We start from the raw sequence: 17,080 nt of genomic DNA, 5'->3' as shown, positions 1-17,080 counted from the left end.
CCGCCTTGATAACTTCTTTGATCCAGCGAGCAATAGTCGCCCGTGAGGCCGCTTCTCCTCGCCTCTTCCCACTGTGAAGGACGAACAGGTGGTCCGTCTTTCGTACTGCTTCCGACATTTCCAGGTATCTGGTCAGCAGCCTGTCGATGTCGAGATGACGCAGTATTCGACCTTCTTCCGACTTCTTCAAACCTTCCATGGTTGGCAAGGATATGGTTTGGTTGAGGTGGAAGTGTGAGACTACTTTGGGTAAGAAGGAAGGAACCGTGCGAAGATGGATAGCCCCTGGGGTGATTCTGAGAAACGGATCGCGGCAGGACAGCGCTTGTAGCTCTGAGATGCGGCGTGCTGAGCATACGGCCAGCAAGAACACCATCTTCAAGGTTAACAAATGGAGGGAGAGGCCTCGAAGGGGTCTGAAGATGAGTCCCGCTAGGAATTCCAAAACTAGGTTGAGGTTCCACAGGGGCACTGGCCATTTCAGTGGCGGGCGAATGTGTTTGACTCCCTTCAAGAAACGTGAAAAGTCTGGATGTGTGGCAATGCTGTTGCCGTCATACCTGGGGCCATAGCAGGATAGCGCTGCCACCTGAACCTTGATTGAATTGAGGGACAGACCCTTCTGAAGTCCATCTTGCAGGAAATCCAGAATGATGGGGATTTTAGCGGCATGTGGATTGGTGCTGCGAGTTTCGCACCAGGCTTCAAATACTCTCCAGATCCTTATATAAGTTAGTGATGTGGAGAACTTGAGTGCTCGGAGGAGTATATTTTTACCGCCCCCGAGTATCCCCTTTTCCTCAGTCGAGCCCCCTCAATGGCCAGACCGTAAGAGAGAATTGAGCTGGATTCTCGTGGAGGATGGGACCTTGTCGTAGCAGGTCCCTGTGAGGGGGCAGGGGTAGAGGATCCCCTGCCAGTAGTCTTCTCATGTCTACGTACCAGGGTTGTCTTGGCCAATCCGGGGCCACCAGAAGAATTAGGCCTCTGTGCCGCTGAATCTTGTGTATAATGGCGCCCAGCAGGGGCCATGGGGGAAAGGCATATAGCAGGATCCCCTGAGGCCATGGCTGCACCAGGGCGTCGATCCCGTGGGATAGAGGATCTCGCCTGCGACTGAAGTATCTGGGTACTTGAGCATTGGACCTGTCCGCTAGTAGGTCCATGCCCGGAGAACCCCACTGATCCACAATCATCTGGAAGGCCGTGGATGACAGCTGCCATTTCCCCGGGTTTAGGCTTTCTCTGCTGAGGAAGTCTGCCGTGGTGTTGTCCTTTCCGGCGATGTGGACGGCGGAGATGTCCTGGAGATTTGCTTCCGCCCAAGCCATCAGGGGGGCTACTTCTAGGGATACCTGTCGGCTTCTGGTTCCGCCCTGTCGGTTGATGTATGCCACCATGGTGGCATTGTCCGACATCACTCTGACTGCTCTGTTTCGAAGTCTGTGGGCAAATCGTAGGCATGCTAACCTGACTGCCTGTGCCTCTAGTCGGTTGATGTTCCACCCCGACTCTTCCCTGTTCCACCGCCCTTGGGCGGTTAGCTCTTCGCAGTGTGCTCCCCAGCCGCTCAGGCTGGCATCTGTAGTGAGCAGGGTCCAGGTTGGGGCAGACATCTTTGACCCCCAGCTCATGTGGCCGGGCTGCAGCCACCACCGTAACTGATTCCGTACTCTGGCCAGTAGAGGTAGGTGTACGGTGTAGTTCTGTAATCGTGAGCTCCAACGACATAGGAGGGCGCGTTGTAACGGTCTCATATGAGCCCGTGCCCACGGTACCACTTCCAGAGTGGAGGCCATTAGGCCGAGGACCTGTAGGTAATCCCAAGCTGTGGGCCGGGTGGTGCACAGCAGGTTCTGCAAACGATTCCGGAGTTTTGATTTCCTCTTGGAGGTCAGGCTGACCTTGTCTTCCTGGGTGTCGAATCGGACTCCTAGGTATTCCAGCGACTACGAAGGCTGTAGGGAACTCTTGTTTGTGTTGACTACCCATCCTAGGCTTTCCAGAAGAGATATAACTCTGTTGGTTGCCCGGTGGCTCTCCTCCGGTGACTTTGCCCTGATCAGCCAATCGTTTAGGTAGGGATGGACGAGAATTCCTTCCTTCCTGAGTGACACCGCCACCACTACTATTACCTTGGTAAAGGTCCGGCGCAATGGCTAACCCAAAGGGTAAAGCCCGGAACTGAAAGTGCTGTTTCAGGACTTGGAAGCGTAAGTAGCGCTGGTGATCCCGATGGATTGGGATATGCAGGTAGGCCTCTGACAGATCCAGGGATGTGAGATACTCCCCTGGCTGTATTGCACTTCGGACTGACCGCAGAGTTTCCATGCGAAATCCTGGGACCCTTAAGTGCCGGTTGACTGACTTGAGGTCCAGGACGGGTCTGAAGGTGCCCCCCCTTCTTGGGTACGATGAAATAAATGGAGTAATGCCCAGAATGTATCTCCCATGCAGGCACTGGGATTATGGCTTTTAAGGACAGGAGCCTCCGCAAGGTAGCTTCCAGTGCCGCCCTCTTGAGGGGTGGACAAGGAGATTCCACAAACTTGTCCGGAGGGGGATGAAGGAAATCCAGGTAATACCCTTCTCGGATGATGGCGAGGACCCACTGGTCCGAAGTAATCTCGACCCATCTGCGGTAGAATAGGGTTAGCCTGCCCCCTATGGCTTCTTCCCCGAGATGGGTCGGCTGATTCTCATTGTGGGGTGCGGCCGGGACCCGAACCCGAGCCGGTTCCCCTCTTGTTGTGCCTGGTCCGAAAGGACTGGTTCCTGGTCTGAGAACGAAGTGCTTGGTAGCGAGTCCTGTAGGGATTGAAGCGTTGAGAGCTTCTACCTCTGGATGGCCTAGGAAATGGGCACTGGTTCCTCCTTGACTTGTCTTCCGGTAGACGGGGTAATGGGGAGGCGCCCCATTTGTTAGCCAGGTTCTCGAGGTCGCTGACGAACAGGAGGGATCCCTTAAAGGGCATTCTTGTAAGGCGCGTCTTGGAGGAGGAGTCGGCCGACCAATTTCGTAGCCAGAGCTGTCTCCTGGCTGCCACTGAGGATGACACTCCGTTGGCTGCCGTACGAACTAAGTCGGAGGCAGCGTCAGTGAGGAACGAGAGAGCTGATTCCCTTTCTTCTCCCGGGGTGTTGTTCCTGGCTTGTGATAAACAGGAATGCGTCACCACGGTGCAGCAGGTCGCGATTCGTAGGGACATGGCTGCCACCTCGAAGGCTTGTTTCAGGATGGCATCCAGGCGCCAGTCATGCACATCCTTGAGGGCCGCCCCTCCCTCCACTGGAATGGTGGTGCGCTTCACAATTGCGCAAACTATGGCGTCTACCTTGGGGCACGCCAGCAGCTCCTTAGTTGCCGGGTCCAGGGGGTACATGCTAGACAAGGCCCGACCCCCTTTGAATGAGACCTCCGGCGCATTCCATTCCAGATCGATTAGCTGCTGTGCTGCTTGAAGGAGGGGAAAATGGTGAGCCGTTTGACGAAGGCCCTCTAGCATGGGGTTCATTCTAGGCTCCCCTGAGGTGCCTTGGCCCGGGATAGCCAGCTCCGACAGGCATTGAGAGACCAGGTCTGGGAGATCCTCCTTAGGAAAGAAGCGTCTCATGGTTCGATACGGCTCTATCCCCGAGGGAAGTTCTCCCTGCTCAGGGAGCTCGCCTTCTTCCTCAGAGCAATCTGAATCCCCATAAGTGGGGCTTCCGGGTGGCGAGTGGCCGTGCCTAGGTCTAGAGGGTCCAGGGGCAGGGTCATCTGGTACGTATGGGTCCGTTCGGGGATCAGACTGCATTTTGACAAAGGCATGGATCCCCTTGAATAATTCCACCCAGGAGAGCGAAGCAGAGTCTAGCCTCAGGGGCACCAGGTCTCTAGGGTTCGGCTGCTCACCTCGGCCTGCTAGGTCCGGGGTGTTCCCTGAGTACTGGCAATTAATCTGGGCTGGGACCGGCCCTGGCCTGAAACTCCCAGGGCCTCCTCACATTGGTCACATAGGGAGTCTGCTTCCTCGCTCTGTGTGGCTCTGAGGTGGCATGCTGAGTAGAGGCCTAGAGCTCTTATGCCTGATTCTAGAAGTGCCGGCTCTGTGGACGCCGGGCTCTCATACGCTCCATTGTGTCTGTTATCTCTATGCGCCGGTGCGCTCCCAGCCAAAAGTATTTGCCTTGTAATATGGGCGAAAGCTGTGCGCCTATCAATGTGCGCCTATCAACGTGCACCTATCAATGTGCTTTCGGGCGCCTAATCATACGCGCCCGTTGCCTGTGCGTTCAGTCCTAAGACTAGATCGAGGTGGTGAACCAGGGCAGATGGCGACGGCGAGCAGGCAGGCAAAATGGTGGCTTCCACGTAGGCAGACCCCGCTAATCCTCGCTCTTCGGAGACCAAAGTAAAGATGTACGCCTTACCTGATCTTCGGCGCTTCCCGGCTGTGACCCGGGCGGTCTCCGGCTGCGGGGGGAGAGGGTGATTACCGTCACCGCCGCGCTCGAGGAAGTGCACCCGCTGCCTCTAAGCCGCGCCCGAACTCGTCTCGCTCAGGGGCCAAGTCCTCACCGCAAACGGATCGGGACCGAGGCTGCCTCTATGCCGCGCCCGAGCCCTTCTCACTCGGGGGCTAGGTCCCTGCTGCGATTCGGCCACTGGACCGAGGCTCTTACCTCCGAGGGACCACGGAAATCACCTCGGGAAACTCAACTGGGGGAGGGACCCGAGGGTATCACCGCAGGAGTGCGGGGCTCGTCTTCAGGTAGGATTCTTCTATGAATTTAATCGTTAGAATTTGGAAAAACGCTCAGCGAGCGTGAGGTAGCTCCAAACTGCTTTGGAGACGGAAATTACTGAGCTTCTGCACTTCCTGCAGGGGTATATGTACTACGTGCTGACGTCAGATCCGTCTCCAACTGCTAGCACGAGCACACTATACCCATTTGTCTTGAGTCCATCTGCTACACGCTAGGAAATTTGCTATTTCGTCGAGGCAATGGTGTGCTGTGAAGATATGGACAGATGAGCAGCTGGCAGCCTTGCATATGTCCTCAGTGGGCAGATTTCCTAAATGTGCCAGGGAAGTTGCTTTTGCTCTTACTTGATACGCCTTTATGGAATGTGACAGAGAAAGTGATTGTGCTACATGCAGGATATTATCCAAATTAGAGAGAGAATTCTCTTTGCAACCTCCACTCCTAAGTATTAGGGTCATATGATACAAAAAGCTAAGAAGATAGTCTATTATAAATGAAAGAAACAAGATCATTGACAAAGGCCCTTCTGCAGTATAGAGAATGTACCGTATTTTTCGCTCCATAAGACGCACTTTTTCCCCCCCAAAAGTGGGGAGAAAATGTCTGTGCGTCTTATGGAGCGAATGTAGCGAATGTAGCGAATGTAGCGTCTCTCCTTCTCGCGCGCCATCCCCTTCCTCCTCCCCCCAACTCAGCTCAATCAGCATGGCGGCGCAGGTCAAATGTACACCGCCCCCACGACCCTCTAGTGCGTCTGGACAAATGCGAGGGAGATGGCCCGCGCCGACCATGGGCCCCGATGCTGTGTGCCGTCCTCCGCCGGCGGAGCTCGAGCTCCCTGCCGGTCTGCTGCTCCTGGGGCGCACCCCGCCGCAAGAGCCGGCACGACACAGGCCAGACATCAGCCACCCGAACCACGTGGGCTACGGAGGCCCCTCCAGTTCAGACGGCTGACATTTGACCTGCGCTGCGCCGGCCTTCGCAGCAAGATGCACTCCGCGAACAGCAGACCGGCAGGGAGCTGTTTGAACTGGAGGGGCCGCCGTAGCGCACGCGGTTCTAACAGCTGATGTCTGACCTGCCCACGTCGATCTTCGCAGTGAGATGCACCCCGGGAACGGCGGACCAGTGGGAAGCTCGGGCTCTGCCGGCGGAGGACGATACATGGCATCGGGGTTTGTGGTTGGTGCAGGCCATTTCCTTCTCATTTGCTTGGATGTATTGGAGAGAGTCATGGGGGTGATATACTGCCTGGGATGGAGATTACATGACAGAGACCTTTGCTTTTTTCGTTCTTTTGTGTATTTCAGTGATTTCTGATAAAATGTTTCTTGCATATGATGCAATGTGGCTTTTCAGAACTGATTAGCAGTTTGACAGCTGAAATTAATGAAAAGCAAATAGAATTACTGCCTGTGCTGATTAAGTGGCTACCTGTTGAAATATTAGGAGCAAATTGCTCTCCTAATCAATGTAATAGAGCCCTGATTATTTATTATTGAACTTTGGAGCAGTCATGAAAGTTTAAAATAACTGGTGTGAGAGAGCTGTGTGTATGAGGGAGAGAGTCTGAGTGTGTGATTGTGGATATGTGAGGGAGAGAAAACCAGTGAGTGTGAGAACCTGTGTGGATGTTCTCTGCCTTACTATAAAAAACAAAAATAAAAAAATATCCCACGGACAGCCACCAGGGGGGAGCTCTGTACAGAGCCCCTCATGGGGACAGAATTTTTTTTTTCTTATTTTCCTCCTCTAAATCCTAGGTGCGTCTTATGGTCAGGTGCGTCTTATAGTGCGAAAAATACGGTAATTGACTGTCCCACTCCCACTTATGCAATCTGGGAAAAAAAGTGGGAAGCATAAAGGACCTACTTAAGTGGAAACCAGTCACCACCTTCAGCAAGAACTTCAGATGAGTTTGCAAAACTATTTTGTCAAGAAAGAATTCCAAATATGATGGAAAGTGCATAAGACCATGCAGTTCGCTCTCCCTTCTTGCTGAAGTGAGTTACTTTCCATGTCAGGACCTTTAATCTGACCATTTCCAAGGATTCAAATGGAGCTTGCATTAATCCTTGCAGGATTATATTTACATCCCAAGGCACTGAAGACTTTCCCATAGGAGACTGCAAGTGTAGAAGGCATTTCATGAATCGCAATATAGGACTTCCATCTGCCAAGGTGTGGTAAGCTGCTATGGCATTTAGGTATACGTGTGGATAGAAGAGGATGCGAAACCATTCCTGGAAAGGTAATGGAGATTGTCTAGTAATAGACTAGGCTTACATGACATTGGATCTAGGGAGCGTTCACTACATCATCTGGTATAGGGGGGTTCCATTTGAAGGCACAGTTACGTCACGTGGATTGTTTTCTTGCTGAGACTACTATGTCTTCAACCTCTGAAGTTAAGTGGAAGTATGCTGGAGCCAAGTGTTCAATATCCACACTGAGACTGAAGGAAGGTTGTAAGGGGTGAAGGAGCAATCCTCCCTCCTGAATGAGAAGTGATGGATTAGTTTCCAGACTTTGTCGGGGGACCTGCTGAAAGTTGTACAAGATATGCATACCAAGGTTGTCTCGGCCATGCTGGGGCTATCAGTATTATCTTGGCTCAATCTTGCATGCACTTCTGTACTGTTTTTGCAACTAGTGGTATCAGTGGGAACACATATCAAGTCCCTGAGACAATGAGATTAGGAGAGCATCCGGGGCTTCTCTGTCATAGTTTGGATAGAGGGAGCAGAACCGGTCCACTTTTTTGTTCTGTTTGGTTGAAAACAGATCTATCCAAGGGTGCCCCCCAGCAAAGGAATAGATGGTAATCTATTCATGTAGTCTGAATACTCTGCTAAATCTGCCTGCTTCTGCGTTTGCGATCCCCAGGAGGCAGACTGCTTGCAGGGAGGCAAAGTTGACCTTTGCCCAGTGCCAGATTAACAAAGTTTCTTGGCAGAGGGACCAAGATCCCATTCCCCTTTGTTTGTTGAGGGAATACATTGCTACTTGATTGTCAGCATAGATCATTATGTGTTGGCCTCAGAGTATGTGCTGGAACACCCTGATGGCATGATGCACTGCTCTTAATTACAGAAAGTTTATCTGACAACATGACTCTCGAGGCGACCATAGCCCGTAAATCTTGAATTGTAGGAGATTTGCACCCCCATCTCTGAGTGGAGGCATCCATGGTAAATATAATCTGGTGCGGCTGTCGCCGTAAAAGAGTTCCTAATTCCAATATTCCTAGGTGCAGCCACCATGCTACCTCTTTCTTCATGAAGTTGGTTATGATAACTCACGATCATAGTGGCTACAGAAACTGATTCCATTGAGCTATCAAACCCCACTGTAAGCGCCTCATGTGTAGATGAGTTAATGGGACCATATGTTTTGCTGCTGCCAGATGACCTAAATGTGAAAATGAGCCAAGTTGGCGCTGCCAACTGTAGTTGTATGCATTTGGCTAGGTTCCAAAGGTTGACCATTCTGTTGTCCGGTGGGAAGGCCCTGGATTGAAGTGAACCTATTTGAGCTCCTATGAATTGTACTAATTCAATTAGATGTAAGTTTGACTTCTCATAATTTATTAAAAAGCAGAGATCTTCCAGACAGTTGGTTGTCAACTCCATATGAGAACAAAGGTCTTCTTTGGAAGGGGCTGTTATTAACCAGTCATCCAGGTAAGGAAATATCAGCACACTGGACCAGCACAGATAAGTCACTGCCATAGCTAGACACTTTGTAAAAACTCTTGGGGCTGACAATAGGCCAGAAGGAAGGGAATACTTTCTACTGATGTTTGTCCCCCATCAGGAAGCACAGAGGATGAGTGCATAGGTATATGAGCATAAGCATCCTTGAAGTCCAGGTAGCACATCCAGTCCCCATGGTTGGATGGAAGGTAGGATGCTGCCCAGGGAAGTCATCTTGAACTTTTTCCTGCATAGTAACTGCTGAGATCCCTGAGGTCTAGGATGGGCCGGAGACCTCCTGATTTTTGGGGGGATGAGGACTTATTTGGAGCAATAGCCCTGACTGAACTGAGAGTGGGCCAGCTCTTTTATGAAATTGGTGCTTCAGGAGGGATTGCACTTCCAGGTGTAGCAGATCTAGTTGGGATTGATCAAGTGGAAGTATGGATAGGTGGGGTATCTTAGGTTGCCTCTTGAAGTTTAGGAGATAACCCTTTTGAAATATTGTTAACACCCATTGGTCTATTGCTATTTTGGACCACGAGGACGAAAAGGATTGGATTCTGTTCCCTACTGGTGTTGGCTGCTGCGGCGGTGTTCTCTTTAAAAATTATGTCGCGGTTTTGACGCAGACGGCAGCATCTGTTTTTGTTGGCGCCTATCTCACTGCCGTCCTTGATTGTGAAGATGGCTGTTGAGGATGTAGCTGTCGGTATAAGGGCTGCTGGTGAGATATGGGAAGCATAACATGAAGACTTTGGCTCAGACTTTGGTTCACTCAGCTTATCTAGAATCCTTTGCCGTCTCTGGCCTAACTGAAAATTCTGGCATACAAGGAACTCAGACTGACCCAAGCTTGAATGGCTTCTGGGAGACATCTGGAATGAATTCAGACCTATTCAGATATGAATAGGTCTGAATTCCTGTTCAACCAAGCCTACACAGAATAGATCCTCCCTTCCCTCTATTGCTCATACCCCCTAGGTGACCGCCCTTTTCCTTATATTAAGGAATTTAATCACATTGTACATTGTTGTCTTCTTGTTATGACCTCTTGTTGATTTCTTGTTGTTTAATCTATTTTCCCTACTGCCCTAGGTTAATCCCCTGCCCAGTTCGCCTACCTTGTTGAAATGTACTTCTAAACCTTTTGTTAATATGTGAACCGGTATGATGTCCCCACTAATACCGGTATATAAAAGTTTCTAAATAAATAAATGATGGAGGGTCATGAGGTCACAACAAACACATGGACCAGGCCATGTTCTCACATAATACTGTCTCAACCTGAGGGGCCCAGGGTAACTGGAGATTCCCCTGAGATTAAGAATCTGATCAAGAGACTGGAAAGAGTGACAGAACAAAGAACTACCAACAGTAATCAGCAGACACGTGGGTCTCCTCTAGGCCTAATTGGATCTCAAGATGGGAGGTGGGACCAGGGCATCTTACACACAGTTTGCCTGATTTGGACACAGGACACGTGGTACCTGATACTCAAATGTATGGAGTCCTATCTTGGATCATTGTATGTTTTACCTATAAAAGCCAGCACTTACTGACAAACGCTAAGACACGAAGGGAAAGCTTTAAAAAAAGATGGAGCTCTTACTCTGGGTCTTCCAGAGGTATCCTGATTACTTTTATATGCCATAATAAACTTAAATTAGTTCTGATTAAACTTAGTACTGGACCTCTTGGAGCAGAACAGTTAAGCTGCTTCTAGGGAGGCCACCGTGGAGACAACGCGCCGTTCGGCGTCCGGGTGAGAGGACTGAGTAATCAGCTGTGGAGAATCCCTCCCCCTTCCTTTTTTGGGAACCGGAAGTGAAGGGCTGCTCGATAAAAGCTGCGAGCAGCAAGTGAACATCGGAGGCCTACCGTGGAGACAACGCGCCGTTCGGCGTCCGGGTGAGAGGAGTGAGTAATCAGCTGTGGAGAATCCCTCCCCCTTCCTTTTTTGGGAACCGGAAGTGAAGGGCTGCTCGATGAAAGCTGCGAGCAGCGGCGCGCCTAAGCCGCGCGCCAAAGGGGCGCGCCCCTGGGAGATTTTTTCTCAGCCTCAGTTCCCGAGCCTGTGATGGGGAAAAAGCGAAAACTGAAGATCGTAGCCTCCACACCGGTGCCAAAAGAGGTGAGAGGACCAATGGACTCGCATGTGAGAAGGGTGAGTCCAGTCTCTAAGGAGACATTGTTTGACTTATCATCGTCATCGGGTGCATCTGCTAGTCCTGCCCAAGATCCAGCTCCAAATGAATCTCTAGGAAGCGGTGGGATTAGCGTGTTTCAAGCTAATCCGCGCTTAACAGAGACAATAATATCAAGTGCACCAGCAGTAAATATGACAGGAGAAAAAGTGGAAGAAGGAGAGATCCCAGGGGGAAGTGACCAGGGATTAACATCAGAACCTGAAAATATTACTCTGCTGGATGTTTGGAGGGTTGTGAAAAACATGGAGGGGAAACTATCCCAATCCATAGCTCAATCCACTATTAATCTTACAAACGTTAAGAAGGTGGTGGAGGAACAAGGTAAACGAATTGAAGTACTGGAAGCTACAAATGTTACCTCAATATCTCAAATTTCATCTCTTCAAAGTGCTGGGGCTACATTCATGAAAGACTCTATGGTTATTTATAAACAAATGGAAAATTTAGAAAATAATATGAGAGCTAAAAACTTGCGCCTCCTGAATTTTCCAATTACAAGGCTTTTGTCGGCGGAAGAATTATTTAAGAAATATATTAGAGAAATTTTGGGAATAACTAAAGATCTGTTAATTTCTAAGATTTATTATCTTTCTACCCAGAAAAGAGTAGTCGTGGCACCTGAGGGGGGTATAGATATGTTATCTGAACAGAGCCCTAATTTAACATCTTTCCTAGAGGCGTCAGTGGACGATATACAAACCAGAGCAACATTGATTGTTGTCTTTGGTTTGGAGCAGGAAAAAAACCTAGTCCTACAAAAGTACTTTAGAAATAAGGTATTTAAGTTTTGTGGGCAGACCATTCAGGTCTTTCCTGACGTCTCTAGGAACACTCAGATGAGAAGAAAAATGTTTCTTGCTTTAAAAGAGAGAGTAGTGGCCCTCGGAGCTACATACTTTCTCAAGTTTCCTTGTCGTTGTATAGTAACGTTTAATAAAAATAAATTTGTATTCCTTGAGCCAACACACCTAGAAACTTTCCTAAATGATAAAGAAGGATGAGATGTTATCACAACAGATAAAAAATCCTGGACACATAGATAATTAATCCACATTATTTCATGTTTGAATGGAAAATTTCTTATTTACTATTGCTATAGCCTCCCATAATGAGGACTTTATTTAGGAGTACATGCAAAAATTCCTTTTCTTTGAAGTTATATGTATATTGATAATTATGAATGTAACTTAAATTTTCTTTTTTTTATTCATTGTAAAATGTTTAAGAAAATTTAATAAACAATAAATTCAAAAAAAAAAAAAAAAAAAAGCTGCTTCTAATGGCGCTACCACTTAACACTAGTAACCCTGGTAAAGCTGACAGGGCTTCCCTTTGGAAGAAGGGCCCTCTTGTACTGCCAGTAGAAGTGGCACAACATGAATGCCTGGTCTCTTCCTGTGGAGAGGGATGTACTGCAATGTTTTGGTCTTTGATTTGAGTGACCATTTTCTTTAACTTCTTTCTGAACGGGCTGTCATCCAGGCAAAGCAAATCAACCAATTTGTTGTGGACATCCTCCCATTTGCCACTTGCCAGTAGCCATGCCAAGCACCATGCTGCAAATAAGGCTGCTGATATCCTTGCCGCTGTGTTGAATACCTCAGACTGCTCAATAGATGCCTCAGACCCTCCTCCATATCATGAGGTTGTTGGGGAGAGACTGGCTGGCCCTCTTTGGATCTGATGAACGGTTTTAGTGATTGTAAGCAGTCATATAAATATTGCACCATATAAAACTGGTGCTGTTTGGATTTGGTTCAACAGCATGGAGCCCTGGAAGACTTTCTTGCCAACAGTTTATAATCCTTTTCCGGGGGTGAATTTTTTCGCTCTCTTCATAGCCGACTCAACCACCACAGAATTTTGGGGAAGTTGTACAATTCTGTAGCCCAGTATTTTCTGGAGATGAAACTGGAGGTCCAGCCTATGAGAGGTGGTGGTTCCTGAGGAAGGGGGGTCTCCCAAAATCTCATTAAAGATTGCTGCAGTACAGGATGAGATGGAAGTGTAGTGGGTTCACTTGGAATTTCCAAAATTTTTAAAAGGCCCATTACCTCCATTCAAGGGTCCAGTTCCTTTTGGAAGTCTACCTGAAAGGTTTAAATTACCTGAGGTTTGAATTATTATTACATGTTTTTAAGGTTTTGAAATTAAATAATCCTTCTTACCTGGCCAATCAGTGCAACAATATACTCCAAGGCGTAATTTATGTTGTGCTGACAAGAGTCTTTTAGTGATTCCTTTCATTAATCGTGCTCGATTACAAGAAACACACAGTAGGTCATTTATGGTTTTTGGGCCAACCTTAAGGAATTCCCTACCTGGGGCACTGCGAGCTTGTGAAAACAAAGATATTTAGAAAGCTTAAGGCACATTTGTTTGTTCAGACATTTCCTCTGATTTGATTTTAATATTTTTGTTTAATATTTAATGTATTTTGTTATGTAACTTTTTTGCTGTTTTTACTTTGCTGTATTTTTTTAATTACATTTTTATTTTAACTGTTTCTACTACTTTGCTATTGTTGTAATCCATCTAGCACATCTTCCGTTACAGATGGAATAGAAACACTTTTTAAATAAAATAGAGCGGTGCCCATTTTCTCAATTAAACAGTAATACGTTAAATCCTCTGGCAGAGAGGAATGCTCTGGTGGCTCCTCTGGCGGGTCTGACAGAATGCCTGTCAAGCTTCCTTGGGACTCCCCTGGAGAAGGTAGTATAGGACTTTCTGATCTTGGGGAGAGTGCTGGTGAAGGCTCCCCAGAGGGTGGAAAAGAAGGTTGTATCTCTTCTCCTTTATCTCTGGATGACCCTATACAGGCAATGTAGGTGCTTCTGATCTCTCTGGTTCAGATTCCATTAGCCAAATTGGGTTACCTGGGGGAAGAGAATGCTGGTGGGGCCCACAGAAATAAAGAGAAAACATTCCATACAATATCTGTGATTTGTTCCACCACCGACGATCAGGAGAATGTGGAGTCGGAACCTATTTTCCTATGGCATGCTGCTGATCCAGTGCAAGTGCAGGCAACAGTGGCAAGACAGATGGGACAGACTGAGGTGAAGGTATCCTAAGACCTTGTTGCCACAGGCTGGCAGTCAGAGAAGGGCCATTGGTTCCTGAAAGCATTTGGACTGGTGTTGCATAAGGAGGATACACCCTTCTTGTTAATCTTGGAGGAAGAATCACTACAGCCAGTACATCCTCTGGCAATGGAGATCCCCTGGAAAGAGCTGGTTCCTGCCAATTCATAGGGAGAGTATCTTCTGTAGATGTGGGAGTCACACATACCTGCTGGTCATTTTTGAAAGAGGATCCTGATGTAAGCAAGGAGGAAACTCTGGTGCAGAAGTAGGGATGGAAAAGGTATCTTCCCTTCTATGCTCCTGCTTCTTTTGTTTTGCTGGAGGGGCTTCAGTTAAGTGTGCCAGACTTGAAGCCGTCTTTCCCTCTTTAGCCTTTAAAGTTTGCCTCATCTATGTAGGAGCTAGCGCGCGTATGTGGTTGCAGTTGGCGCAAGGGTCATGGCAGGTGCCAAGTGCTTCTCTATCGGCGCCTTGTGCGTCGTCGACATAGGATGAGTCATCTTTGGAGTATGATGCGCTGTCTTTGGTATCGATGCCTGGGTCACCATCTTAGCCAACTGGGGTGCCGTTCTTGATGCATGGTGCGCCTTCTTCGGTGCCTGGTGCAGCTCATCTCATAGCAAGGACAGTGATGCATCCTGACCTTCTATTACAGGGACTTTGCCTCATTCAGCCTGTACATGTTTCTCAACGCTATGGGATGGTGCTAGAAGCGCTCCCACGGAGGCCAGTCAGAGCTCTTGGGCATGGGGATGGTGTGGACACCCCGGAGAGTATCTCGTTGACCGACTTCGGTCACCTACTTCTCCCAAGGAAGAAGATGGGGAGGTTGAGGAGTTGCTGGAAGCCGGTGCCTCTGCTCAGAGCCGTGCTATCTTATCAGCTCGCTACCTCTGTGCCTTCAGAGACATTCTTCCACAGTCCCTGGATCTGGCCTGCTCATGATCCAGGCCTAGACAGAGATAACAGTAGTGGTGGCCGTCGGAAATAGACCTGATGTGGCCACAACTGCAATATTTGAAACCAGAAGGCTTTAAGTCATGATTTTTTAGGGGTTGCTGAAGTGATTTTTTTTTTCCTTCAAAACTGAGGAGGAATCAAGAGACAGGGATTCCACTGTCCGTGCTATGTCGCAGACAAAAAAAGAACTGAGGAGACTTCAAGAATATTAATTTGCGCGGGAATCAGTAGGGCAAAAGATTAAAGCTGTGAGAGACAGTTCTACCTAGTGCTGCCTGATGACGTCACCCATGCAACATGGCTAATTCAGCCTGCTTACTGACAGAAAAAATAAGAGTCAAACCAAACAATTTAAATCAGCAATACATATAAAATTAAAAAACACAATATTAGAAAAATAAAATATTATCAGATCCTAAGATCTCTTAAAAGCCTGATTAAATAAGTGAGTCTTCAATGCTTTTTGAAATAATTTATAATCAGAAAGCAAACCAAGTTCTGAAAGCAATTCATTCCAACAAATAGGAGCGATACAAAAAATTGCCCGATGATGTAGGCACTGGAAAGGAAAGGAATGAGGAAAGGTTATTTTACACCCAAGGTAGACTCCACAGAAGGAAATACTGTTCTTGGATTCCAGCAGTCACTTGGCCTTACAGCAGGGAAGGAGCCCGAAGTTACAGTTTAATGTTTGAAAAAGCAAGTTTCGCAGTGGTGTGGGTGTGGTACTGCTGGCTTACAGGCCCTTAAACTACATTTGTCTCAATCAGCAGGGAAACCTGCTGATTCATGAACAGGACCAGACAATCTCAGCAACACTGGGCACTTTTCGCTAGTTAACAATAGAAAAACTGCTTTTATATGTTATTTCCCAATAGATAATGCCCAACCTAACCAACAAAACATTACCATTCCAACAAGTTTAAGGACAGACAAAACATTATATATGTTCTTAAATATGTTTTCACTTTTAACTCTCTCGCAAACTCAATGAATTACAATAAAATACAAAAAAAAAAAAAAAGGTTCTGACCATTTCAGTGCGAAAAGCCATTTCTCGTTCCAGTGCAGAAAGGTGAGAAAAATTACGATCATTTTCAAAAAGGCTCGATATATGGCTCCTGTAAAATAAAATTATAGATGAAAAAACCATATGCAGCGGGTGCTGAATTTCTACAATTAAAACAGACTAGATTTAGCTTTCTGGAAGAATCTGTATTTAATTATAGCTTCTGTTGCTGTCCCTCCCCCCGCCCCCCAAACTGTGCAAACCTATTAGGAAAAAAAAAAAAACAATTAGACCTGAAATAAGCTATCTAGATACTTTATAATAGCTTTCACAATAAAACTGACTGATCCGGTCTAAGGAGGGATGACTACTTTAGATCTGCTAATACTAATGTTTACATTTTGTTTTTTAAACCAAAACTGAACACACACCCTATGAATGTGATTATTTATTAAAACTTATATACCGCCTATCAACATTCCTAAGCAGTTTTCAAAATAGTATTCATAAAATCTTTGATTAAACACATGATAAAAAGATAAAAGCATTAATAAAAATAAACATAAAAACAAAGTCAGACATAAAAATAACAGGATAAAAAAAAAACAAAAAACATTGTCCTCTTCTTTAAAAGACATTAAAACAGTGAATATTTTCTTCTGTGGTATTAAGTAAAAGCTTGCAAGATTATAAGTCTTCAACAAAGATTAACAAGGTAAAGAATGCATTAAAAGCACAACATATGAAAATAGTAAACCCAGATCAAATGGCTCTAAATCCAGGCATCAAAAAGCACCATCATGCAGCAAGTCAATCAGATCATTAGCGGGATAAATTTGACCTGCTGCTTACTTGGCAGAAAGAATAGCATTTGGTTTGTTCCATTGTCTGTGTGCATGAGGTGACTAGGGTGGAGGAGTGCAAACTGTACATTTTGCTCAAATATTACCTTAATAGTAGAAGCAATCAGTTTTTAAAACAAAACGTAAACATATTCCTTGTTATTGCAGAAATTAGTTCTTTGTTTTCAGTTCATATTACATTACTTTTTTTTTTTTTTTTACCGATTCAATGAAAAAATATGAACACCTACAAATATTTTCTCCCCCGACAGTACAGCCATCAGGACTCTACAATCAGACAAGTGAAATCACTCCCATTCTCAGTTACTGAATTCAGCAGGTTTGTGTGTATATAACCATATCAAAACTAAAGAATAAGGTGCATGGTTTTCTATTTGTGTCATACTTGGGATACCAGTGAAGTTACATCAAAATAATTTCTGCCTGCTTCCTTAAATCTTCTTAAGTAAATAATTGGTTTAAGCCCAATATTAAAAAAATCTAAGCACCTAATTTTAGATGTTAG

The 17,080-nt window shown here is 46.7% G+C and overlaps 1 protein-coding gene across 5 annotated transcripts in view; it reads right to left on the bottom strand.

Moving 5' to 3' along the window:
- DPY19L1 (dpy-19 like C-mannosyltransferase 1) overlaps nt 1-17,080 on the bottom strand; it is a 414,496-nt gene that overhangs the window by 345,758 nt on the left and 51,658 nt on the right. For all 5 annotated transcript variants that reach the window (XM_029589768.1, XM_029589772.1, XM_029589771.1 and 2 more), the window contains one exon: nt 15,737-15,824. In XM_029589768.1, coding sequence (XP_029445628.1) covers nt 15,737-15,824 — 88 coding nt within the window. The remainder of the gene's footprint in view (nt 1-15,736; nt 15,825-17,080) is intronic.

Source organism: Rhinatrema bivittatum, chromosome 2 (assembly GCF_901001135.1).
Source record: "Rhinatrema bivittatum chromosome 2, aRhiBiv1.1, whole genome shotgun sequence".
Classification (NCBI taxonomy): domain Eukaryota; kingdom Metazoa; phylum Chordata; class Amphibia; order Gymnophiona; family Rhinatrematidae; genus Rhinatrema; species Rhinatrema bivittatum.
The sequence above is the reverse complement of the archived record's forward strand: the minus strand, read 5'-3'. Positions and strand labels throughout refer to the sequence as shown.